The sequence below is a fragment of the Nyctereutes procyonoides genome, unplaced genomic scaffold (assembly GCF_905146905.1).
Source record: "Nyctereutes procyonoides isolate TBG_1078 unplaced genomic scaffold, NYPRO_anot_genome, whole genome shotgun sequence".
NCBI lineage: Eukaryota > Metazoa > Chordata > Mammalia > Carnivora > Canidae > Nyctereutes > Nyctereutes procyonoides.
In genome coordinates, this window is record NW_026575115.1 from 1,807,088 (window position 1) to 1,834,862 (window position 27,775).

Consider the following 27,775-nt stretch of genomic DNA (forward strand, 5'->3'; position numbering starts at 1 on the left):
TTTTAACATGTATATGTTCACTTGGATTTTTTTTTCCAGCGATAGAACATAATGTCGACCTGGTGATTATTAAATTAAGACAGAAAAGCATTTACAAAAATGAGGTGGTATAAGACATTGTACTACTCAGGTAGCAATAAATACACCTTACCTCATTGAATCGTTGCACTATTTTGCCCCTTTTAACATCCCAAATAAAAGCACCATTTCGGGAAGTTGCTCCAGCAATACAATTTAAATCACCTTGGAAAACAATTTGTTAGACATTATGTGGAATGTTTGCCACAGATATAATTCTTTTTTTTTTAAAGATTTTTTATTTATTTATTTATTTATTTATTTATTTATTTATTTATTTATTATAGACAGAGAGAGAGAGAGAGAGAGAGAGAGAGAGAGAGGCAGAGACACAGGAGGAGGAAGAAGCAGGCTCCATGCCAGGAGCCTGACGTGGGATTCGATCCCGGGACTCTATGATCGTGCCCTGGGCCAAAGGCAGGTGCTAAACCGCTGAGCCACCCAGGGATCCCCTGATATAATTCTTTTCAAAACGTAATTTTTGAAAATGTAAGACTTGCAATTTGCAAAGTAATTATTTTTAAGTTTTTCTTTTGCAATGAAAATTATCAAATGTATGCAAATAGAAAGAGAATGGTATGAAGAATCTACCGCACAGCTTCAACAATTCTCAAAATATGGTCAGTCTTGTTTTGTCCCTCCTGGGTCTCTTTGGAGCATATCTCTGACATTCTATCATTTCATCAATAAATACCTCAGTACAGATGTCTAAAAGACTCATTCATTAACATGACCAACCTATCACAATCATAAATACCAAAATTTTCAATAATTCCTCAATACTATCTCCTTTCCAGTCAGTATTTACATTTTTCTTTACATCTAGTAAGTTTTTTTCTTTTTGGTTGGGAAAGCATTTCTGTAAGCAAAACACATGAAAAAATTCAGATTTTTTTTTAAACCAAAAACTTAAAGAATGTTCTTTGTTTTTTAAGAGATAAAAAAATCTGTGAAAATCAAACTGCTGCTAAGTTAGTAGATTACCTAGTATTTAAATATTTTTTGCAAGGCAGTCAAAGAAGAGGCTTTCTCCATTAAAAGAAAGGAACAGTGGTCCCATGCTAGTTAGGAGTTAACACATGGTGGAAATACTTTGTGATAAATGATTATAAAACTAAAAAAATAAGTCCTTACCATATTTCTAGTATTTTCACTCTGCTCCCCTTTTTGGGTCCTCAAATTATTAAGGAGAAGTTTCCAAATTAATTTATACTTTTCTTGTGGGAGCTACTCTAAAATCACACAAGTTATGCAATCCTCCATCCTCGACCCTACTTCCATCCTTATCAACCTTCATTAATCTTTTATATTTTAACCATATTAACTAAAAGTAGTGATTCATCACTACTTTTTTTAATTTTCAAAAAATTAAAGAATGGCCATTTTCTAACATTTTTACTTTCCTGAGGCCAAGTCTCCATGTAGAGAGTGAAATGATGCTTTAAGTAAGATGGGAGCTCGTGTGTGATGAATTAGAACAATGGTTTTTATGGTTGCAACTTCCTTTTAAGTTTTAGGTTGGAGACTTATGTAACATCTTCTAGGAGGAAGACTGTCTACCTAGGAGCTGCCCTAGCGCTGTGTCACTGCCCTGCTGGCCAGGACCCTGCTGCGCAGGAGTGGAGGCCACTGCCTGGCAGTCCAGGCTGGAAGATCAAATTGATAGGCGTTCAGACCTGACTCCACCACCAGTCACTATGCACGTCGTCTTGGATCAGTTATTCAACCTCTCGGACCCCCAACCCTCTTTAATAAATGTTAGTAATCCCACAACGGAAAACAGGGAGGGCTATGAAGAAGGCAGTAGACCTTCTTAGGCAGAGACCTAATTAGTTTTTTGCCTCCCTTCTTAACTGGTGAAGTAACTTTATGTTTCAATCAGCCTTGTGTCCATATGGCACTAAGGATGTTTTGCTTAAAGGAATGATTACCATCATGAAGAGTTGGAAGTAAACCTTTTTTCTGGATCTTTTTTCCATCATGCAATGTGAGGGATAAATAAAACAGCAGTACATTCTCAGCCTTTTTGGTATCACAGGTCTTTCTGAAAATCTAAGTCCTATGATAATCTTTGACAGATAGAGGCATATATATATAAATATATATATGCTAAAACTTTTAGCATAAAATCCGAGAGATTCCCAGAATCTCTCAAGACATCTAAAATCAGACAGCCCAGAAATTCACGGCTAAAACTCCCTGTGTATGAGAAGATATTCTAAAAAATGAGCTATATCATGGTTATATGTGAGTTTTAAATTAATATGTTATCACCAGGACAAATAAGAAAAGTATTCTATATACTTTATAAAATGAAAAATTCATTTGGGGGTGCAAAATGATATAGGGAGATAATATTTTGAAAAAAATATCAGAGATAGGTTTCAAGGACATCTTTTCTTTATGTACGGGAAGTTATAATAATAGCCTTTTTTTCCCCCCAGAGATCAAACAAAAGACCCTATCTGGCATAAAAGTTCTTCAATATTACAGAGGTGGAATTTATATACAATTACATGGTGGAAATTGAACTGTGATTTATGTATAATCATTCATATTTACAAACAGATGGATCAGGGAAAGATATGTATGATAATTTGTTTTATTATTTCTTTATTTTCATGTATTTGATTCACATGAAGATTTTAAGGAAAACTTTTGTCACATAAAATGTGTTATACCTCTAAAGGCATAGCTATACAAATGCAGCTAAAATTAGATGGGTCAGGATCATCTTCATTGATTGTGGTTTTTCTATATGATTATGTCATATAGAAAGGCCCAGAAATCAAAGTGCCTTGTGCAACGGGCAGTTTATTTGAAAATCCCACAAAAACTGAGCCAATATATGGGTTGGTACTAATTGGCCTCTACAGTCATCTGGAGCAAGGTGGCAATGTGAAAAGAATATAAATCAAATGAAAATAAAAGTTGGGAAAGTCATTTAATTATATTCTTGATTTTAATAAAATACTTCTTACCTGGAGCCCATGAAAGGGAGTAAATGACCCCTTCATTCCCCGGGGAGGTGTACACGGCTGTTAATGTGTTTATGTCCCAGACTTTTATAGTGCCGTCAAATGAAGCTGTCGCTAAAAGATTGGGATCATCAGGTTTGAATTTGCAATCAAAGATAGTTTCCACATGTCCCTAGGAATGCAGCACACAGAAGTCACAACTACTGAGGGAAATTTATGTTATTAATAAACAAACCACAATGTATATAGTCAAGTTGACATATGTACTACAGTTTATAAGTATTTGTGTAATAATATATAACACACACAATTATCTTAGCACAAAATTGGAATCACCATTGTGGCTGAACATTCTCTGTGCTGACCTAGATTTTATTCAACCACAATGCCTCTAATCCCAACTAAATACAAAGATGTTCAAAAAAGTGTCATTTGTCAACCTTAAGAATGCAAAACACATCTTTTTTTTTAAGACTTTAAATTTTACTTATTTATTTGAGAAAGAGCACAAGCTGGGGGCGGGGGCGGCGGGCAGAAGGAGAGGGAGAAGCAGACTCCTCCCGCTGAGCAGGAAGCCCTAGTGGGACTGCACCCCAGGAGCCTGGGTTCACATTCTAAGCCAAAGACAGGCGCTTCACTGATTAAGCCACCCAGGCACCCCAAAAATGTATCTTTTCTGATTATCATATGTGAGATACCATGCTAGAAATATATAAAGCAATTAACTATTAGTAGTTATTATTTTATTCTAGAAGTATAATAAAAACCAAAATGAAGGTGAAACTATAGATCCTTAAATGCAAATATCCTCTTTTTTAATATATCAATGACATACTCCAAAAGAACTTCATCATTTTGGCAGAAATAAGAAGAATCCAGCATAGCCTTGATTTTTCATTAGTCTCGTTCAAAATTTTCTAACAACTTTATTCTTTGAATGTTGTAAGGAAAAATATCACTCTCTTCTGACTGGCATGCATTATTTTTTAAAAGATTTTAATCTAGTCATCAATGAGAGACACAGAGAGAGAGAGAGAAGCAGAGACACAGGCAGAGGGAGAAGCAGGCTCCATGCAGGGAGCCCGATGCGGGACCCGATCCTGGGACACCAGGACCACGGCCAGGGCCAAAGGCAGGAGCCAAACCGCTGAGCCACCCAGGGATCCCCTGGCAGGCATTTTTAAAGTGAAAAAAAAAAACTGAAATAATTTATAATCGAGGAAAATTTTAGTTTTTATAGACTATAAAATAACAGAGTTTAATATAGTTTAATACGAAGATACATACTCAACAGAAAGTCTACTGAACTTAGATCGCATAACCACTCCTTTGCTAATGTAAGTTTTTTTACAAATTTAAGCGCTTTGTTATTTTTTCTCCCTTCAATTTCATAAATTTTTTGGAAAGTAAATGGTACCTTAAAGTATAGAAAGAGTTTACCACACTGGAAAAATATTTTACATGGCAAGAAGACTAAAAAATCTAGAGAATATCTGCAAAGGAATATATATATAAATAAGCTACACATATATATTATTATATATAAGGGTGATTAAAGCTCTAGATTCCTTTTCTAAATTTTTCTTCGGTGAAAAAAAACATTTAAAAGTTTCTTGAATGTCTAGCTGAATCTAACGCAAACCTGTAGAAAATAAAAAAGCATTTTTATGCACTCTGAAATAGGGAGACTTAAAGCTGATTCTAGACAAATATTAATTGCATTACAATATATATTATTACATGCCTCCATTGGTTCAGACTCATTAATTCAACAAAACTGATTAAACTCTTGCTATGTGCCAAGCACTATTTTAGATGCCTGGCACCAAGGTAAGGTACCTTTATCCACAGCACAGAACCAAACCAGTCATGAACGTGAGTCCTGTATTATATTTTATACGGAGGCTTAATGATCAGAAGAACAAAAATTTATAGAATCACAGAATCGTGTTGCTTTGGTAATAGCAACAAATCTTAGAAAACACTGAATCCGACCCTTTGTTCATTTCACAGACATGAGCAACAAAGCTTGCGGTAACTGGCAGAGATGGGCTTGTCCTTCCTCCTGAAAGAATATTTCTCATTTTGCTTCCAAAATATAGTACAGCAAATGTAATTTTCCAATACTATATGAAAGATCAACAGGGTGTACAGAAAAATGGGAAGACTACCAACCATGCAGAGTAATCGGGCTAAGCTAAAGAAAACATTAATAAAGAAGTTTAACATTTAAAATTTAAAGAACTGCCATAGTTTTGTCATCCATCATTCCATACATAGTCTAAAATGTTTCAGCGAACCAAGATAAGGTCCTAACATAGAATTCTTTACAGAAGTAACTTTAACAATCTTGGTATGTAAGTAAAAGTAAACTTCATGAACTAACACATAAGTGTTGTGTATAAAAGAAGGAAAGACCAGAGACATACCAAGTCCCTAAGAAAATCCCATTTCTTGGCTCCCATGTCATAAAGTCCAACTCCACCATCCAAGAAACAGCACACCGCATGCCCAGGAGGAAGAGAGAATGCCTGATTCTGTGTCAGAGTCGGGGGTGGAACTGCTTCACTTGTTGAGGACGTATAATGATTTTTAGTTGGAGACTGGGTTGAAACTAAAGAAGAAGAAAATACACAGGTAAATATTTACAGCAACAGGTTCCCATAAGATGGAATGAATTTATTAATTTAAGGGCTTAATTTATAAAGGCTTAATTTATAAAGGGCTTAATTTATAAACATTTCCCTTTATTTTCTTTTACCCAGAATTTCTATCAGTAAACCGTTAGGCAACAACCACATTTTCTGCCAGAGAAGTACTTCCTCAGCACTGCCAAAAATTATACAGATGTAAATGTAAAAGTGGACGCTATTGTGAAGAGGTGTATAAACATGCAGGTGGAGCAAACTGGATGAAAATTAGTGAGGAACCAAAATATGTTGTGAATATTTGGTTTCTTATGGCCCCATAAATTAAGGCACAGCATGATTACTTTCTAATTAGAATTTTCTTTCAAAATGCTGATTAATGGCTTGCTTCCCCCTACACACACAAACATGCATAACAATGTCTTTATTTTAAAGCTAATAACTCTCTTCCACTAATTTCCAATCTAATGAAAATAATTCTTTTTAAGGTTCCTTATAATTCACTGTAATTTAGCACCCAAATTCAGAATCACAACTGCCTGACATACATTTGCATCTCAATTTTTCTTTCTTCTTCCTTGGGTTTTTTTTTTCACTGTTAATTCACTTCCATTTCTCAACTTTAAATTTTATAAATGTCTCTTACGTATATCCTTTGTCTTGTATTTTATCTTCAAGAAGTCTTTCCTTAGAACATGAATATTTTCCTTGCAAACATAATTCAAAATAATGATACTGCTGGAAATGATCAGACCAATCTATATTTTTTAGACCAATCTATATTAATTACATAGTGAAATACAGATAAATATTTCCCAGTAAATTCTTTTTTAATCCAAATATGATATTCCTTATTGCATTCATTTGGATAACACTCGTTTCTCAGACTCTGAGAATGACAGCAAGTCCAAATTAGCATAAACTGCTAATAACAAACGAGGCATTTGGTTCAATAAAATACTGCTGATGGCTTCATTAGAATTAATATGTTCATTGGCTGGTTTTCCTAATATTTTAATTTACTGACAGTGTGGTTAGTGTTGACACCTTTTATGCACCTATGTATCTGTAAGTTATATTTTTAAAGAATTTGGTGAGTATGTCTACAACTAAAAATTTTCATTTTCACATAATTTTTATTCCACACTTTGTTACTTTAAAAAAATGGGGGGGGGACAAGATGTCTAACAATAGGCCTGAAAAGATATGTTTAATAATGACAAGATTGGTATATGCTTCTTCATAGTTTTGGTTTTTCCTCTAATGGGCAGGGGCTACTCTTATAATAAGAAAAAAAAGAAAAAATATGAAAGAAGAGAATCTGTAATATTTCAGTCATCCCGTGATAGCAACCAAGCAAAGAAAACAAAAAACTTTAAAAAGGTACAGGATGCATAAACAATATGCTGGCTTCCAGCATATTACTTCTCTGTCCCTAAGGTTTCTATACCCTCTAGTTTCCAGGAATCAGAAGTGTTAGGACTCCACAGAAAAACTTAAAATTTTTTTTAAAGATTTTATTTTATTCATTCATGAGAGACACAGAGAGAGAGAGAGAGGCAGAGACACAAGAAGCAGGCTCCATGCAGGGAGCCCGATGTGGGACTCGATCCCAGGTCTCCAGGATCACAGCCTGGGCCGAAGGTGGCGCTAAACCGCTGGGCCACCGGGGCTGCCCAAAAAACTTAAATTTGTAAAGTCTAGAGGTTCAAACACAGATTGTCCCCTATTTTCCATTACCCACTATATTTGCTACTAAATTTGCAACCAAAATAACATTACTTTGAATAGCCTCTTGGTGTATGTAGGTTATACATTCACACACACTCACACACACACACACACTCACACATATATAATGGAATATTACTCAGCCATAAGAAGAATGAAATCTTGCCAACTTGTGATGAGCATTGGGTGTTGCAGTAAGTGATGAATCACTGAATTCTACTCCTAAAACCAATATTGCACTGTATATTAACTAACTAGAAATTAAACAAAAACTTAAAAAGAAAAAAAAACAGATTCTAGATGATCCAAAAAAATGAATAGCTCTTGCTAATTATTTAGTATATTATGAAGACAAACAGTAGTAAGAGGAGTCAGTAACTCTTGACTGCTCAATCACTACATCCCCTTCCCCATGTTCTTCTCTGACCCACACAAAGATGAAAGTACTACTAGGCACACACAGTCATCAGGCCTGGCTTACTTGGAAGTCAATCCCTTTTCTCTCATGTTTAAGAAAAATTCAAATTCTAAACCTCTCCGCAAACTCCAGAGTTTTGCCTTTATAGCCTAAGTGCCTTTTGTTATTTTTTTTTAATTAGAGAAGCAATAAAAGGTAACTGGAAAAAAAAAAGTACACAAAAATAAAGAAAGAATATCCAAAATAGCAACTACTAATCCAGTGACATCTGGTATTCAAACATGGAATATGTGTTCCAGATCCTATATTTCAAATATTTAAGTTATTTCAACTTTATTATAAACCCTACAGTGTAAGAGCCACACTTAAAACATTAAGTCTCCTTGTTCAGACTAATTTTATATGATCCATTACTCTTGATATTTCTTGTTTTCACCAATATCATTTCCTCATTTTCCCCATGTAGATAATTTGAGATTATCTTAATATTCTCATTTATTAGCATTTTAAAAATGTACCTTGGCTCTAAATATTTTCAACTTAGTAATATTAGCTATTGGGTGGCCTTGATGGTTCTTTTAGTATATATATATTGTCAAAGGCTATTTTTTTAAAAAAATCTGCTTTTCAATGGCATATAGTATTTGGTGTTTATATCATTATATCATTCATCTTATTTGATAGTAGTAAGTTTGACATTGAAAAATATTAAATTTTGATATTTTTACTTACACTTCTTTCTTGGAGGAGAATTAAGTACATGTAAGCAATGAAACCCTGTTTTCTTTAATTTAAAATTCTCAATAGGCGTTGTTTTTGAAACATTCCAAACACGCAAAACACCCACTTGAGAATCTAGTCAAATCAAGAGAAAAGAGTTAACTAATTTTACTTGAAACATAAAATGCCCATACATAAAAGTAGTAACAAAAACGTCAACTTGCAAGATTTTTAGCACCACTTATCGGCATTCTTCAAACAATATTATGCAGTAACACAAAGAAACAGGTGAAATGCTATTCATCCTTTAAATTTTTGGCTTATTTTGCTTTTTTCTGTTCTGAATCCTTTCCTGGGGTGAAAAACTGCCTGCTTTGGCAGCTTCCTACAAAGGTCATTATCAGAGTTTGATCCCCCAAAAACACCCCACTGACACATTTGCTCTAGGAAAGCCAGCTACAAAAATTTTCTACCCATAATATTAAATAATACGTTGTCTTTGACAGGTCTGTAAACTGCTTCCTTGCAACCAAGACTGCCAAATGTACTGAAAGACCAATTAGACAGCTCTCTCACTTCCAGAAAATCCCTCCTATCATATATAACCTGCTTTGGAAAACATTTGGGCAGTTCCTCAAATAATTAAACAGTCACCATCTGACTGAGCAACTGTACTCAAAAGAATAAAGACATGTCCACACAAAAACCTGTGCATCAACGTTGTCACAGCATTAAAGTAGAAATGGGTAAATGTCTGTCAACTGATGAATGGATGAACAAAATCGGTCACATCCATACAATGGAATATCGTTCATCCATAAAAAGGAATGAAGGACGTACACTACAATGTGGATGAACCAGAGAAGCCAGACGCATGTACTGAACGATCCATTTCTATGAAGTGTCCAGACAAGGTGAATTCCCAGAGACAGAAGGTAAGTTAGTAGTTTATACACACACACACGTGCACTTGGGGCCACAGAGAGGGGTTCATGAAGAGTGATGGCCACTAACAAGAGTCTATGGGGGCATGAGAAAACGTCCACAGGGCGGTGGCGGTCACGGTCGTACATCATTGTGATGACACATCACTGAACTGCACGCTTCAAAATGCTGAGTTTTATGGCATGTGAATTTTAACTCAGGAATTAATGACAACATATTTAAAATATTCATGTCTATCACTAATCATGTCCTACGGAACGAAAGGCAGTTATGATGTATAAGTAAGACTCCTACTTCCACACGTAATAAATATAAGTGTTCAAAGAAGTAAAGAATTTCTTCAAGACAGTTCCAAGAATAAAAACTCTCATTTCACATTGCACAAATATGGGAATAGTTATAAAGTAGCTGAAAGTACTCAGTCTTTCAGAGGCCTCTCTCTTGGATCCTAGGAAAACAGGAGAAGGGAAGGTGCCTGGGTGGCTCAGTTGGTGAAGCCTCTGCCTTGAGCTCAGGTCATGATCCTGGGGTCCCCAAGTCAGGGGATCCCTGTTCAATGGGGAGCCGGCTTCTCCTTCTGCCTCTCTCCCCGCTTGTGCTCTATCTCTGTCTCTCTCAAATAAATAAATAAATAAAATCTTAAAAAAAAAAAAACAGTAGAAGGAGTTAATTCCTAATTATTAGCTTAAATGCCCTCATCTTCCTATCCCGTCACTTCTTAGCTTTACTAATTCTTTCATGACTCGGGAAATCATAAAGGAACTTCCTTTCAAGCCATAATGATAAACTGCATTTTCATTTCCAACTTAGGTTGAAAGTACCATGTCTACCTAGGTACCCATGGTCACTGACTGTCCAAATTATCAGTGAGGCTCACAGAGCTCCCATCTACATCAACTGTCATTCTAGTCAATACTTCTACTGTCATCTTTCCATTCCCGAAACTGAATTGTCTTTGTCTTCTATACACAAACAAAAAAACATGAGCACGTGTGTGCACATATAGAATACGTTCCAATTTATTACTGGAAACCTGGAAAACTGGGCCTTATTTTCACTTTTTAAAAATATTTTATTTATTTATTTATTTATTTATTTATTTATTTATTTGAGAGAGAGAGAGAGAGAGAGAGAGAAATCACAAGCAGGGACGGTGGCAGAGGCAGAGGGAGAAGCAAGATGCCCCGTGGAGCAGGGAGCCTCATGTGGGACTTGATCCCAGGACCCTGAGACCTGGACCTGAGCCGAAGGCAGACGCTTAACCAACTGAGCCACCCAGGCACTCCATTAATTTCATTTCTATTTGCACTATGTTAATGACATACAGTAAACTAGGCATTTACTATAACAAATGATAATACTGGGATATTAATACATTTTACACAAAAGTAACAAATAAAAGAGTATAATTTCTCTGACTCACACAGAGAATACACATATATTTAAAACTCTGGGGAACAGGGTCAACTTACCCCCAGTTACAAACATCCCAGGAGCACTGGGAACCCAGGCCAAGCACTGAACAGAAGCTGCTGCACTGGGAAAATTAAAGGTCGTTATGCAATAAAGGGATTCTGAATCTAGCAGGCGAATTCCAAAATGCAAATTAGCCACCAGGAGATAATCTGTGGACAGTGGGTCCCATTCCAGGGCTGTCACTGGATCCTCTTCATCTGTCCCTTCAAGAGATTCAGGTCTCAGAACATGCTTCTGACTTTTATTACCTATTAAGACATAAAGAAAAAGATCTTAAACAAAACACTCAAAAGAAAAGCCACGACTGAGATGCTATTACTTTCCTCTCGGCACACCAGTGGCCTCTGAGAGTACGGGGACACATATCTGGCATTTCTGTGCAGAGGTCATCATCAACACATGGATGCAGGGGGACGAGAGGAAGGTCAGACTGAACTGCTGGGTTTGGCAATCTCTAGTGCCCTGACTGTTGCTCCTATTTGTTACTGAAATACCAAGGGAAAAGACAGATTAAACAACACCCATGATCTTGTCATCAACTGTGATTTCCAGCGAGTGACGGCAGTGTAGCACGGGAAGTGCTTACCAAAAGGAACACCCTGCTGTGATTAAAAGCACACATCTGCAGCCCACCTCCTGGGTGCAAAGCGTCCTTCCACCACCGACTGGCTCTGCTTTCCCAGACAAGACACAGAACCTCTGTGGGCCGCTCAGTGTTTTATTTGTATAATGGAGAACGTGACAGTACTTAGCTCGTGGAGTTTTGTACAAGATTAAGTGAGTTAGTCACTCCAAGTGCTAAGAACAGTGGGGCCTGTTACAAGCAACATATCAATATTGACTGTCACTCCTTCCTCACGCATCACAGCAGGTGTCATAACCATAACTCACTCCTGACAACCAGTACAAATACGGCAGCCAGAAAAATAGGGACATAAAACATGCAGAATTAAATGAAGCAAAGGACTATCAAGCAATCCTCTTGTTCCTTCCAAATTTAGACATGAGTAGCAATGGGGTAAAAGTGCTTCTGCAGTTACCCCAGGCGTGGCTCCAATTAGGCCCCCCGCCCCATCCCCTGCCCTGGTCCCCAGAGGAAAGGCAGCGAAACAAATGGTGTTTAGAGACCACAGTCTTCACAGAAAGACTCAACTCCTCCTAAGTATTACAAACACTGTTAAGTGGGATTTACAAACAATAACCCAACTGACAGATACCATAGCTCCTTCTGTAATATCACCATTACAGATGGTTTTTCAACATATCGGATTATAAAAGCAGAAAAGAATAAATCTCCACGGATATATAAGATATCTGTAAAATAAACTGAAAACCTCACAGTTTCTGGGTCGGGATGAAATTTGTCAGAATACATTATTCTTTATGATTTTTTTTAATATTTTATTTACTTGAGAGAGTGAGCGAGAGAGAGCACAAGCGTGGGGGGAGAGGGGATGGAGGGGGAGGGAGAAACAGACTTCCTGCTGAGCAGGGAGCCCATGTGGGGCTCGATCCCAGGACCCTGGGATCATGACCTGAGCTAGAGGCAGATGCTTAACCACCTGAGCCACCCAGGCACCCCTATTCTTTATGATGATGACCTTCCATTTTATTTAAAATTTTTGCATATAAAATCATTGTAGGTACATGTGATGTTTCTTTTATTTGGCTTTATCAAGTTTTTGCAATCATCATCAAGAAAATTTTGCCTCTTCTTTCCCAGAATAAACATCTGCTAACCTGTTAGTTGATGTAACAAACAGTACTGACTGAATATTAATAGAGCCAATCATTACAAGTCAGAAAGAGAGAGAGGGAGAGAGAGAGAGAAAAGATTAACCTACGCTGTACTAAAGCTATGTCTTAACGTTTAGGTATTTGCATGTGCCAGTTAATATCAATGGTTTATGAAAAATACTCCAACATCTGAAAAAATAAATAAAAACAAGTGACACAAATGTGGGGAAATATGCGATGCAAATTGCTATAATACCTAAATCATGTTGCCTGAAAGCCCCATACCTAGTCAAATGATTATGAATTATAGTCACTGTTTTCTATTCTAGTACCAACATTTTTCTTATAAAAATATAGAAAACTAGGGGCACGTGGGTGCAGTTGAGCATCTGTCTTTGGCTCAGGGCATGATCCTGGGGTCCTGGGATCAAGTCCCATATCAGACTCCCCCCAGGGAGCCTGCTTCTCCCTCTGCCTGTGTCTCTGCCTCTTTCTGTCTCTCATGAATAAATAAATCTTTTAAAAAAAACTAAATCTATAAAATTTTAGTTAGCCATAATAGTTGATGATACTTTCATTATTTTATATATTTATTTTGTTATTATTTATGTTCTATTTTATTATACAAATATCAGGGAACTTGTGTTGTCATATAGGGACAGAAGCATTTGAGAAGGTAAGTCAATAAGAAGATAAGGCTGATAATTTCTATATAAAAAAAAACAAAACAAAAACTAGGGCAAAGGCAAATTGGAGTTGAAGAACAAAATAATGAGGGAACATTATTATACTATACAGCTATACAGCTGTTGAATTCTGAGACCAGTGGCCAAAGAAAAGAGAAAAAAAAAATCATGTAAGGTAACAACTCATGGTATCCATAGGATAAAAATAAAACAAAAAGACAAAAAAATATGCTCAGGAGAAGCACAACTTTTCCCAGAACTGAGACCAGAAATACAGGTTTCCTGTGTGTTTTCAAAAAGGAACACAGTATTACATATGGACAATGTCATCAACATTTCTAAAATAAAACCATACAAACGTAATTAATGCACATCCTTGGAACAACACCAAAGTCAATTCAATGAAAACATTTCTATCATGAAGATAAAAAATTCTGACAACCTGGTTTGTCAAACCATAACTTAAAATAGCTAAAGCAGTTTTCTAATATTTTTGGCCCTAGAATTCTCTGTTCATAGGTGAATTTTTACATGAAAATCCAATATATAATACAGAATAAAGTGGTGCTTTTCAGAACGAAAGGGAGAAGGTGGAAAAGCCAGCTGCATCACCTCTGTGAGTATTTCCTTCTTCTTCCAAGAGAGATGAAGATAGGACAACAGAGAGCATGAGGTCTTAGTGTCCTGCAAAAACCTGGAGAGCATAAATTCTATCTTGTTTCATAGAGACAATCTGTTGTGCCAATAAATCATTAAGAAGGTAAAGGTGACCACTCTTCAGGAAAATTAAAAAGTATAATAATACCAGTACTAATGCTATCATTCTCAAGGCTTCAAACTCGAAATATAGAATGTAACATCAGAATAAAAAAGTAGTATTTCCTTCATGACCCCCTGGCTCATGTATAAGCAAAAGGCTAACACATGGCAGGCTTACTTATACCTTTGCTAATGTTTTGTACATATTCATTGTTAAACATCCTATGAAATAAATGAGGCCAAGAAGTTCGTATGGGGTTGTTATAGGTTGAATTGTGTCCCCCCCCCATCAAAAAAAAAAAAAAAGATGTTGACGTCCTAACCTCCAAGGATCTGTGGATGTGACTTTATTTGGAAATGGGGTATTTGCAGATGATAAACTAAGATGGGGTCATTAGGGTGAACTGTAATCCAATATGATCGTGTCCTTATAAACAAGAGAAATTTGAACAGAGACTTGCATGCACACAGGGAGAATGCCGTGTGAAGACTGATGCTAAGCTGCAGCAAGCTAAGGAATGACCAGAAGCTAAGGGAGAGGTCTGGAGCAGAGGCTTCCCCGGTGCCTTCAGGACACCTTGATTTCTTATCTCTGGTCTCTAGAACTATGCAACAAGGAATTTGTTCTCTAAGCCATCCAGGGTATGGAACTTGATTTGGGCAGCCCTAGCGAATGAACACATGGTGGATCCAGAAAAATAAAACACTTGATGAATAGGTACAAATGAGCAAATTACTTCAATTAGTAACTGGAAGATGAGTTATGGGAAAATGATGGCCTCTTCTGGAAGTCACAGGTCAGAATTTGAAATACCATACATTCCACCCTGACTTCAATTCACAAAAGGGAGATGCAAAGGGCAAAGGAGGTCTTTATGCCTTCCTATTCTTTTTATGTGAGAATAAGCATACAATGTCTCAGTGTTTTGTATCTTCGATACATAATGCAAGGTCTCAATGTCTTACTACTTAAAACCTTCAAAAATGCCTAATTTTAAAAAGGTATTTTTATAATACCTTTTTATAAAGGTATTATATAATACTTTAAAAATAATTAATTTTTAAATGATTGTTCTTGCCTAATAACAGTAATAAAACAAGAAAAGAAAGCCCTAGTCATTGAAAAAGGAGATGACCACAATGACAAATTATAAAATATGAATAATACCTCGAATGAAATTTGGACCAAAGTAAGTACACACTCTAAAGTTCTCCTCTTTAGATAGAGCTCAGTATCACACAGATTTCTCAAAAAAAAAAAAAAAATCACAATCCTTATGAGATCTCTGGGTGCAGGCTGGTTGGGGAAGTACTGGGGGAGTCCCTAAAGAGACCTGGTTATACCTCTAGACCACAGAGAATCAAGAGGAGGAACCACAAAGCACACTGTCATCTTGACTGTCTCTAAATTACCTCCCTGGGACTGAGGAAGGCTGCCGCAGATCAAAGAGCCAAGGAGGGAAAAGAAGTGGTATGGACCAGATCAAAATGACCAACTGTAAAATATAATTTTCTTCCAATGAGAGGAACAGATAGGGTGGAAGTATCTAAGACAACAACAAATCCAAATGAAGCCAAAAAACATGCACAGATCCCTCCCCATTCCAACTTGAAACAGATAAAACTCTCCCCAAGTTAAATTAGCATAACCAGAAGGAACAAGAGAATATGTGCAAAGAGCAGAGGGGATATGGGGAAGAAGTATATGTAGACTTGTTATCTTTCTTTAAAAATTAACAGGTCCTGTTTGAAATGTATTTGAGAGAAAATGGCCCCAAAATATCAATGTTTTATATGTCATTTTTTAATGTTAATAAATAACTATCTTAAAGATTATTTAAGAAATATTTATTCAAATTTTTGTGATTTCATCTGTTCAACTTCAATTTCTTTATTCTTCTATTTATTTCAGATAAATTGAATGTACTACATTTTGTGAAAGTAGTGTTCCTTATCCTAATCCATCTATCTATCTAGCGAGTCAGGAGTCACATACATCAACAGACATGCCAGATGGCCAAGAGCATGTTTCTCAGACAGTAGCCATTCTTCCTTATGCGTGGAGAACCGTTCAGGTAATTTTTAGATCTTTCTATTACATGTTCTATCATTGTTTAAATTGAAAAAAAAACAAACATAAATTAGTTTCTCAGACCCCTTTATTCAGCTAGATTAATTAGATGATTGGGAGATCCAAAGCTTTATTATTTCCTTTTATCTCCTTTGCTAAGGAGCGACAACATCACAATGGCATTTTACAAGTAGGTGGGAAAATATTTTTGAGTCGTATTAGTAAGTCATCATATTCTTCTGCTATATGTCCTTGTTCGTTCAGGCCATTTTCTTAGAAAATGTACAGAAATAAACTGACTTTAAAAAGTAAAAATACGGGGCAAATGACTGGATTTGGGTTAAATCAAGGTACAACCTGCACAGCTGAGTTAAGTATATTACAATAAAATTTACTTCATGTAAAAATTTACTTCAAAAATTTGCACAGCTAATATTTTAAAATTAAAATATTGTTAATTTTGGCCATATGCTGTGTAGGAAAGGAATTATATAAGGAAAGAAAAATAAACTTTAAGAGACTCTAATTAAATTCTTACCTGGTTGAAAAATTGATAGACTTCCATCAATATGACCAAATACAATTTTCCCCTTTTTTTGGGTATGCCATCTGAATATACAGATATCAGACAAGAAGCTATGAGCCTCCTTGTGTACAGTCACTCCACTGTCTGGTCCTGAGATGGTCCAAACGAAGAGTGGGCCTCTGTGGGAAACAAATGCCACCGCATCACCTACGTTCCAGCACCAGCTAAGAGAGGCAGGTATCCCTACAATAAATAAAACAGAGACATGTAACAGAGACACATGGAATTAGTTTGTGCCGTAAAATATTATTTCCACTGTACATTTCCAAAACAACTTAAAATATGAGAATAGGCTTGTTATTAAAAAAATTACCACCTTCTTAGTTGGGAGTTGGACTTCTAAAGTAACCCTAAAGACTATGGGCCACATACTAAGGTGCTTCCATAATGCAAGGAACAGTACCTACTTATGTTTAAAACTATTAATACCACAATGTGCTTCAAATATTCTGAAATTTATACAGATTTTTCTTTCAGAAACTATACATTAAAGCAATCAATTCTTTGAGTTTTTGTGTAGACTTGCTGTAGGCATTCTGGGTGTACAAGCTAATATGGGATATGATAGATACCTGATTTAAAGGATCTTAAATATAGATATAAATGTAGTATCTTGCGAAGATAAAGATTACATGTTCTAAAAGTTACATGCTACTACAGAGATTTAATAACAAACACCACAATCTATGTGTTTTAAGGATTTAGTTTCAAATATTAGTGGTGCTTCAGATGAATTAAATAACTTTGCCTCTTACACCTCTGTCATCTCCTCTATAAAATGGATAGAACTCAAAATAGCTGAACACCTATTCTATGTGAATATTAGGAAAGGAAATATAATAATGTATGTAAAAGACACTTTTAAACTATACTATAAAAGAAATACAAAAGTTAACTGTATTCTTACTATTACTGTGAAAGAATAAAACATATATAAAATAAGGGTCACAGTAAATTTGTAACTCAAGACAGAGGTCATGATTCTCCCAACACAGATACTTTTAACAAATGCACATGGAATATGTACCTCGGATCATATGGAATTAGGGCCCAGGAATCTATTTGTAATAAGGTTCTTCCAATGATTCTGATGTGTAGAGAGGTTTGTGAACCGTTGGGCAACTGTCCTGGGAAAAATCTGGATTTGAGTTATATTCTGAGGGAGCAGTTATATTTAATGTATGGGATGAGTAGTATTTCCCAGGAAGAGAAAATGACATGAACAAAGACACAGAGTCAACTGTTGTTCATTGACAGTGAATTCAATTTGTGTCAACAGTCCTTCATGTTCCAAGAGGGAGAAACTGGAAGCCTAATGCCTAGTTCAGAGCCTGACATACAGTGGTAACACATACATATTTATACAAGGAATGAAAGAGTCCATGAATAAGGCCAATAAAAAGCTGATGTGGTTATAGGATACATGAACAGAAGAAGAATTTCCCAATAAGGGGCAAGATATTCTGAATGGGTCAAACCACCATGGCACACTTGAAGAAAGCCTCTGAAATGCTGGCTCTCTGCATATTTCCAGAAAGGCAGCAAGGAAAAGAAGGGACCAGAAATGTCTAAAAGTTAAAACAGAAAAGACTTCTATAGTGGCTTATTAATGTAAGTACTTCTAAGAGCTCTAAAAAATATCAGCTCATTTAATTCTTCCCAAAATATTCTGAGATAGGTAAGTAGTACTATAATCCAGCTAACAATGTTGGTTTTTTTTTCCCTGAAAAGATATTATTAAGTGTGAATTTTTCAAGTTGATGATAATTTTAACATTTTACATTTAAAGAAATACTTGTTTTCCTTTAAATGAATTATTACGGAAAACAGAATGATGAAATACAAAATATAGAAATAAATTCAAGTTCAACTGCTGTTATGTGTAAGTTCTAATACTGATTTTCAAAAAAAGGTGACTATAAATTTCCACTTTGCTTAAGCTGGATTCTCAAAAGAAGAAACAGAGTCTAAGACATTTCAAAGGGAATTATTTACAATGAAAATCACCAAAATTTTCATAATATTCTTTTTGCAAATAAAATAAAGCATTCAATCTTCAAATTAAGGAGATATTTAGAAACAGCAAGAGGATTATTGTTAACTCTGAAAATTTTCAAAAGAAAATATGTAAGGAAAGGAAAAATATGTTAAAGTGACCAAAACTGTTACCACAATTATTTAATAATTCTACAAATGCTAATGAAGGTCTTATTTAATTGTATGCTCAGTGGCAAAAGAAGGTATGGTACACACAGCTCATGAATAAAAAAACTCTTACATCATGAATGGAGGTGATGCATATAGTGCTTGATGACAAATCAGTGGATAAACTAGGTGATAATACAATAATATATTGGCTAATCTGTACCCACGCATAACATTTAGAAAGTATTATTATGCAGTTATAGTCCAGTATGGATTTTGTGTGACCAACTGACATCATGTGGCATTTAAGGAGTATTTATTGTGTTTCTTAAAATTAATCTCACATAAACTGAATATAAAGTACCGAGAAAATGCACTATTGATCGATACAAACAATACTGGAAAAACCTGTAGGATTTGTGATTGGTAGAGAAACAAGTATGATCGGAAAAACTTGAAAAATCTTGATTGAGGCTATCAATTGCTGTTTATACATGATAAAGCTTTGCACCAAAGGTATTCTGGCTTTTTCTCATTGATGTATTGAAAACCTTAAGGAAAACTGTTACCATTCATGTAATTCATGGAAGCTCACTGAATACAGTTGACTTCAAAAACATTTTTGCTCAGAGACTGGAATACACTATACACTATCTAATACTGAAGCTCAGGAATTGTTGCAGGTGAAAACGGTAAGCATGTTATATGAACTTGGGAATGAGATTCATAGTTTTCTAGTTTAAAAATTAACCTTGTTTGGCAAATACTTTTTTAAGATGAAAGTTGTGTAACAAAATTGGTTTATTTTACTGGTATTTTTAGCATTCCTAATGACCTAAATTTGAAAAGACAAAGAAAAAGAAACATACTATAAGTATGTTGGGCATATCCAAAGGTTCCAAAAGGCATCATTATCTTGGAAGCAAGATTCACATATAATTGCCTGTGAATTCTCAATATTGTTGCTACATACTGAAAAGAACATTTTTAAGAAACTGAGAAAAATACAGCTAGTGAGACTGCCACATCTCAGTTTTTAGAAGTCAAAGCTATAACCAGCAACTGTTAGAAAACAACTGCACAAAAAAAAAACAACTGCACATCAAAAACACATCCAGCCGTAGCTCTCAAAATCGTAATTAATAACTGACACATCCGTCGTGCTCAAAAAGTGAATTATTGTGACATCTGTGACAACAGAAAAATGATAACGTAGTCATTATGGGGTAAGATGCTAACTAGAAAGAGTGCAATAATACTCAATTCACTAAGACCTACTTGGGTGAACTAGGACTTTCTATCTTGACACAGTGAAAAATAAAGGAAGAAACCAGCTCAGTTAGGCACAGGTAACATGCCTAACACTGTCCTTGTAGACCAATGAACAGGCTGATCAACTGTCCCATTAAGAAAATCTTACCAAGTATTATTTCTATACTTATTTTGGGAATTTTTGTTATATTTAAACATCAATGAAACCATATGGTATTGACTATTTTTAAATGACTGGTGTATGAAGTATAAACATTTCACGAAATTCTGTTTCAGTTTCATACATATGTATGCACACAATGAGTCACAATGTGAAATGTATTTCATACATACGTTAGCACTACAAAAGTTTAAAAACCAGTACTTTAAAATCTGAGCTAATTTAATTATTTTGCTTACTAAAATAAAAATATTTCATTTAATAAAATAAACTCCAGTTATAAATATACCTTTTGTATTGTCGAGCTTAGCAATGACTTTTTGTTCTGCAACATTCCAAATGATCACTAAATTATCGGTACTGCCACTTGCAAACAGATCAGGGTTATGTGGACACCAAGAGATAGCTGTGATTGTTTTTTTATGTTCAGACATAATGGCATGAAGTTTGAATTCATTATAACGGTGATCCAACTAAAAAAAATATATAAACAAGACATTTCAGTACTTTTTTTTTGATAATACACTTTTTCTTAATATCACATTATTTTTAAAAAGCTACATACATGAAAATTAGTACAACTAATAACATGATATGAACACATTTCAAGCCTTGGTCTACTTTCAGGTGTTAAACGTATTCAATGAATAGAAAGAAATCTTTTTTAAAAATTTTAATTCCAGTTAGCTAACATAGTGTTATACTACCATCAGGTGTAAAATACAGTGATTCAACGCTGCCATACATCACCGAGCGCTCATCACAAGTGTCCTCCTTAATCCTCATCACCTATTTCACATCCCTCCCAATTCCTCTCTCCTCCATCAGTTTATTCTCTAACACTAAGAGTCTGTTTCTTTCTTTTTTTAAGATTTTATTTATTTGAGAGAGAGCACGAGTAGAGGGGAGAGGCAAAGGGAAAGGGAGAATCAGGCTCCCCCTTTGGGCAGAGAGCCCAAAGCAGGGAGGGATCATGACTTGAGCCAAAGGCAGATGCTTAAGTAGCTGAGCCACTCAGGCACTCGAGAGTCTATTTCTTGATTGGTCTCTCATTTTTTTTTTTCCCTTTGCTTGTTTTGGTTCTTAAATTCCACAAATGAGTGAAATCATGTGGTATTTGTCCTTATTTGATTAATTTACTTCGCTTAGCATTATACTCTCTAGCTCCATCCAGGTTGTTTGCAAATGGCAAGATTTCATTCTTTCTTATGGTTGAATAACATTCCATTGTGTGTGTGTGTGTGTGTGTGTGTGTGTACAGAATAGAATAGAATAGAATATATATATTTGTATATATATATATATATTTTTTTTTGCTTCTTTATCCTTTCATCAATCAATGGATACTTGGCTGCTTCCATATCTTGGCTATTATTAAGTAATGCTGTTGTAAACATAGAGGTGTATGTATTCCTTTGAAATCGCATCCTTGTGTTCTTTGGGTAAATACCCGTTACTGTGATTTCTGGATCATACGGTAGTTCTATTTTTAACTTTTTGAGGAACCTCCATATTGTTTTCCCCAGTGGCTGCACCATTTGCATTCCCACCAACAGTGCATGATGGTGGCATTTTCTCCACATTGTCACCAACATCTGTTGTTTCTTATGTTGTTGATTTTAGCCCTTCTGACAGGTGTGAGGTGATATTATAGTTTTGATTTGCATTCCCCTGATAAATAATGAGTAGAAAACAATAAGTTTAAAAAAAATAAGGGAGCAAAACAATAATTTTAAAACAAGTAAAAATAAATGTAAATTTATTTAAATATGCATAATAATTCAGAGCTTTATTATATTTTCTATACCTACATCTGTGAGGAAAAAACCCTGGTTTTGGAATATTTTTTCTGTAATTTTTCCATTAGATTTAAATGAAGAAAAAAAAATAGGTTAAAAAATAAACTATTGGGGCTACACCAAGTTAAAAAGCTTTTGCACAGTGAAGGAAATCATCACAAAATGAAAAGGCATTCCTATGGAATGGGAGAAGATATTTGCAAATGGTATATCCAATAAGGAGTTATATCCAAAACATATAAGGAACTTCTAACACTGAACACCAAAAAAAAAAAAAAAAAAAAAAAAAAACCAATAATGTGGTTAAAAATGGGCAGAGGACCTGCATAGATATTTTTCAAAGAAAATGACATACACATGGCCAAAAGACACATGAAAAGATGCTCAACATCACTCATCAGCCAGGAAATGCAAATCAAAACCACAATGAGATACCACCTTATACCCGTCAGAATGGCTAGCTTGGGTAGAGGCAGAAGGTATCTTGCTAAGTGAAATAAGTCAAAGAACGAATGCTCTCCCCACCGATTAGCTCATGGTCACTCATTCTTCCCTGTTCAGGTCTCAGTTCTAAGATTCCTCTTTACAAAGGTATTTTCTGACCAAAGTATCTAAATAAATTTATACACCCACACCCACCCCAAAACATAACTCTATCCTTTTTTTTAAATTGAGACAATAATCGACATATTAGTTTCAGATACAGAACATAATGATTTGACATTTGCATATACGGCTATATGATCATGTAAGTCTAGTTAGCAATCACCACACATAGCTATACTTTTTTTCTCGTGATGATAAATTTTAAGATCTACTCTCTGGGCAACTTTCAAATAAATAATACAGTGCTATTAACTACATTCAATATGCTGTACATTGCATCCTCATGACTTACTTAGTTTATAACTGGAAGTTTGTACCTTCTTACTACCTTCATCCATTCAGCCCCGACCCCATCCCCACCTCTGGCAACCACCCATCTATCCTGGGTATCTGTGAGTGTCTATGAGTTAATTTTGTTTGTTGTTGTTTTAGATTCCACATATAAGTGAGATCATAGGGGATCCCTGGGTAGCTCAGTGGTTTGGCGCCTGCCTCCAGCCCAGGGGCATGATCCCGGAGTCCAGGGATCGAGTCCCCCGCGGGCTCCCTGCATGGAGCCTGCTTCTCCCTCTGCCTGTGTCTCTGCCTCTCTCTCCCTCTCTCTGTGTATCTCATGAATAAATAAATAAATAATCTAAAAAAATTAAAAAAAAGAAGCCCATCTTTAAGTGAGATCATACAGTACTTGTCTTTCTCTGACATATTTTACTTAACGTAATTCCCTCAAGGTCCACCCACATTATAGCAAACAGCAAAGTTTCCTTCCTTCTTTTTATGGCTAAATGGTATTCCATTGCATGTACATATGCACCACATTTTCTTTACCCAATCATCTATCAATGGACACTGGATTACTTCCAGGTCTCAGATATAGTGCAGTGAAAAAGATGCTGAAATGCATCTTTTCAAATTAGTGTTTTTACTTCCTCAAAAGTAGAACTGCTAGATCATATGAGGGTTCTGTTTTTAATTTTTTGAGAAACCTCCATAGAGTTTTCCATAGTGGTTGCACCAATTTACATTGCCATCAACAGTGCACAAGGGTTCTCTTTTCTCCACATTCTCCCCAACATTCGTTATTCCTTGTCTTTCTGAAAACAGTCATCCTAACAGGTGTGAGGTGCTATCTCAGTGTGGTTTTGATTTGCATTTCCCTGGTGATGAGTGATGTGATTTCTTTTCATGCATCTGTTGGCCATCTGTATGTCTTCTTTGGAAAAATGTCTATTTAGATCCTCTATTTTTTAATCAGATCATTTGTTTAATTTGCCATTGAGTCATATGGGTTCTTTATGTGCTTTGGATATTAATCCCTTATCAGATGTATGATATGCAAATATTTCCTCCCATTCAGTGGGCTGCCTTTGCATTTTGTGGATGACTTCCTTCGCTGTGCAAAAGGTTTCTAGTCTGATGAAGTCACACTTGTTTATGTTGCTTTTGTTTTTCGTGTCAGTGATTCTAACGTATTACCTGTTTTTGTGTCCTTCATAGAACACTTTTTTCCTGCAACATTTACTTATTTATTTGCTTATTTTTTTTAGGATCACTTCCTGCCCCCTGTTCTTACTAAGAATATGAATTTGATGAGAAGAATCTGCCTGGTTTGTTCATTGTTGTATTTTTACTACCTAGAGATTCTTGGCCAATGGAAGAGATCCAGTTCATATTATGGAAAAAATGAGCCATTATGCTATTATTTATCATTTAAGCAACTTTCAACTTTTGCCATCACACATTATGCTGTAGTGAACATCTCTGTATATAAAACTTTGACTAATGAACTAATAATTTCCCTCAGTTTTCCCTTCTGTAATTTCTGTATCTATTACTACTTAAACTTTAGCTACTCCTGAACAACTTCAGATGAAAATATTATTAAAGACAACCAAGTACCAGTGGAGTTTTCATCTTATTAGTATTGCAGCTATAATAATCTTAAGTTGGCCTGTTTATATAAGTACATTTTCTGTGCGTTTAGGGATAAGTTTGTACGTTTTAAGCTATTCAGTGATTTCAGTTATCTATGGTAAATAATGTGAATGTGTCTAATGCACATAATAGAAAAAACTACTACATAAGATAGAAATTCAGTGGAAGAGTCTATAAATACAATAAAAACACAAGAAGCTCTGCACACACCAATGACCGTCACTGGCCTTACTATACAAATTATCCAAGTAGTATGTTAAACACAATATACATAACTTACAGGGATTATTATATTTACAATTCAGTATGACAAGCCCATGCCATTACACTGAATTGGACCACAAATTATTTTTAGAGTAGTTCACAATTCAGTGGTCAAAGAAAAAATTCTTATGGCATTTCCAAGTATCATTTAATATTTCAGACAGATCTGATAATAACAGCATCAACAGACTATCAAATACTGACTGTACATTGACCCTATATATTATTTAATAAATATTCCCTTTGAAAATAATTATATTTTGTATTTATGTAGCATATTTTTCAAAGCACTTCAATTTAGATAATGACATTTAAAACAGTACTGATTAATATAAGTTGAATGTTAATGTCATCATTTAATACAAATGTAATCTTCTATTTGCATACTTTGAAATAAGGTTTTGCAGTGGACTCTGTAATGAACTGCCACCTGAGTTTGTTTTAATTTCTAAATCAGGGTGATTTTTAGTTTGTTTCAGTCTTTAAAAATGACACATAAACTTTCTTCATAAATTTTTAATTTAATAATTATAACCCAGTCTTCCTAAATATTCAAGTCATAAAATGTCATCATCAAACTTAAGACACATGTGAACATGAAAAAAATTAACTTCTGTCTTCATCTACTCTCTTCCCTACTCCCTGCAGGAACAGTTGGCCTTGACTTTTATGTTCTGCTTCTCTAAAAGGAAATAAAACAAGAAGACAGGGACTTAAGACTAAGGGAGAAATGTTGTAGGAGATCTTAGGGAGTGAGATGCTTGTGGAGACATGCAAAGTGTAAAGGAGGCAGATGGGAGGGAAAAGGAGGAGACTGACAGGCCTGCTGCTGTCTTTGTGTACAGAGCAATGGAAAGTGAAAAAATGTGAGTTACACTGAAACTGCAGTTTGATTCCTGGGTGTTTCTACAATGTTGAATAATGGACTACATAAAATCTAACTCAAAGTCATGGAAAATTAATTGGTTTGTAGATTAATGCTATGATTTCTTAAACTGTCGATAAACTACAGTATCAGTAATTAAAAGGATTTTTACTCTGGAATAATCCAATAATTTTTTTTCACTCTTAACTGGAATGAGTTGGTGTTTCAAAACAACAAAAGACATATATCATTCAAAAAGTATTTAGTGAGTATCTATTAAATTCCAGAGAGCACAGAGTAACTTGAGAAACTCAAAGGTAAGGAAGGCTCATACTGGCAAAGGGAAGCAGGCAGACAGGTAGTGCATTTCCTAAGGTCCTTTGCTAACAGGAAAGAGAAAAAGCAGAATGTGGAAAAGAGTTTAGACACTTGAGCCAAGACTTGAAAGATGAGAAAACATTCTCTAAACAGGCAGCGCAGGCAAATGGAAAACCTTGTGTAAGCAAAGGCAAGATATAAAGAGTCTGAGATGTTTTGGAAAATACAATTAGGTTGGTTATGCCCGGGCCACAAGGTGAGCCGAGAGGTGAAAGAAACACTGCAAAACAATGTCACACTACGAAGTCTGGATGTTAATATGAAAGAATGAGGAGCAGCTGAAGATAGAAAATTCTGGATTTGCATTACATGATGATTGATTACACTGCAGTATAAATTAAAGGGACTCAAAGTAGAAGCAAAGAGGATAGTAAGAGATTATTATAATAGTTTAGGTGAGAAGGATATAAAGGTTACTAAATGCTAGGATTGCTCCTGGTTACCTACAGTACAGGAGGTGAGTAGAAGAGAGAGCCCTAAGGTAGCTAACCCTCACACGGGGGCTTTGGATGAGAGTTTAGCTGCTAACACTGAAATGCTGACTCTAGGTTTGAGCAGAAAGACTGACCTGGATTTAAGATGCTTGTGGTACCTCTATCTGGGGCAATTCAGAAGGCCATGGGCTCTATAGATTGGGAACTGATGAAGAGATGTCTGGATGGAGCTCGGACATGAGAAAAAGGAGTGATAAACGTTTGAATCTCAAGAATAGCTCAACGTATTTCATATCTGCCCTGTTTTCACTATAATGATCTCTAACAGATGATCCACATTCTTCAACTTATGATTTTTTTTTCATACGAAATGCTACTGAGCCAGGTCTGAAACAAAGGAACACATGAATTCCAACTACTTATATGGAAATATATTTTAAAAGGATTAAATTCTAATTGCTCACCACTCATGAACTGGAAGCTTTTAATTCTTGAGGAAATTCTTTTTGATGAACAGCACATAAAGGTTTATGACATCAACTAAGGTTTTTCCAATAATTTAAAACTATGATATAAGCATTTTTCTAAAAGTCTGACCTGTAAAACCTATGTAGTATAAACAGCAACAAAATAGAAGTATCAATTAAATTACAGCACTAAGCCTTTCATATAACAGGGATTTTAAAATAGGTATTAAATTTTAACTTTACTTAATTAAATTGGAAATCAAAAAGAATCAATAGTATCTTACCTGATAAATATAGATGGCCAGAGTGGCACAATATGCAAACCTGTCTCCGTTGGCAGCACATACATCTTTGTTCCACGGCTGACATCCAGCGGCCAGCAGTCCCACCTGCCTTACCTGGGACATGTTTGCCTTAAAAAACAAATTTGGAGAAACATCAGCCATTTTCATTTTTCAATAAACTTAATTATTTTACGTCTATCTTCATCAATCCTTATCTTAATGTCCTGAAAAAATTCTCTACTAGGACTATTAATCTCGATGTACACTCCCAGAGAACGAGAGCTGAAATCCCCAAATGTCTAGAGACATCAAAGCAGGTAACCCAAATTTGAAAAC

The 27,775-nt window shown here is 35.3% G+C and overlaps 1 protein-coding gene across 5 annotated transcripts in view; it reads right to left on the minus strand.

The window, feature by feature from the left end:
• The window catches only part of WDR17 (WD repeat domain 17), a 79,032-nt gene that overhangs the window by 39,994 nt on the left and 11,263 nt on the right, over window positions 1-27,775 (minus strand). For 3 of the 5 annotated variants that reach the window (XM_055333786.1, XM_055333785.1, XM_055333784.1), the window contains exons 1-8: window positions 27,440-27,562; window positions 20,700-20,883; window positions 16,786-17,016; window positions 10,991-11,242; window positions 8,586-8,708; window positions 5,486-5,670; window positions 3,060-3,228; window positions 152-243 (exon numbers count right to left, since the gene is read on the minus strand). In XM_055333786.1, the coding sequence (XP_055189761.1) occupies window positions 152-243; window positions 3,060-3,228; window positions 5,486-5,670; window positions 8,586-8,708; window positions 10,991-11,242; window positions 16,786-17,016; window positions 20,700-20,883; window positions 27,440-27,562 (1,359 nt within the window). Of the gene's footprint in view, window positions 1-151; window positions 244-3,059; window positions 3,229-5,485; window positions 5,671-8,585; window positions 8,709-10,990; window positions 11,243-16,785; window positions 17,017-20,699; window positions 20,884-27,439; window positions 27,569-27,775 lie in introns of those variants that run through there. The other 2 variants (XM_055333783.1, XM_055333782.1) reach the window with 1 other exon arrangement.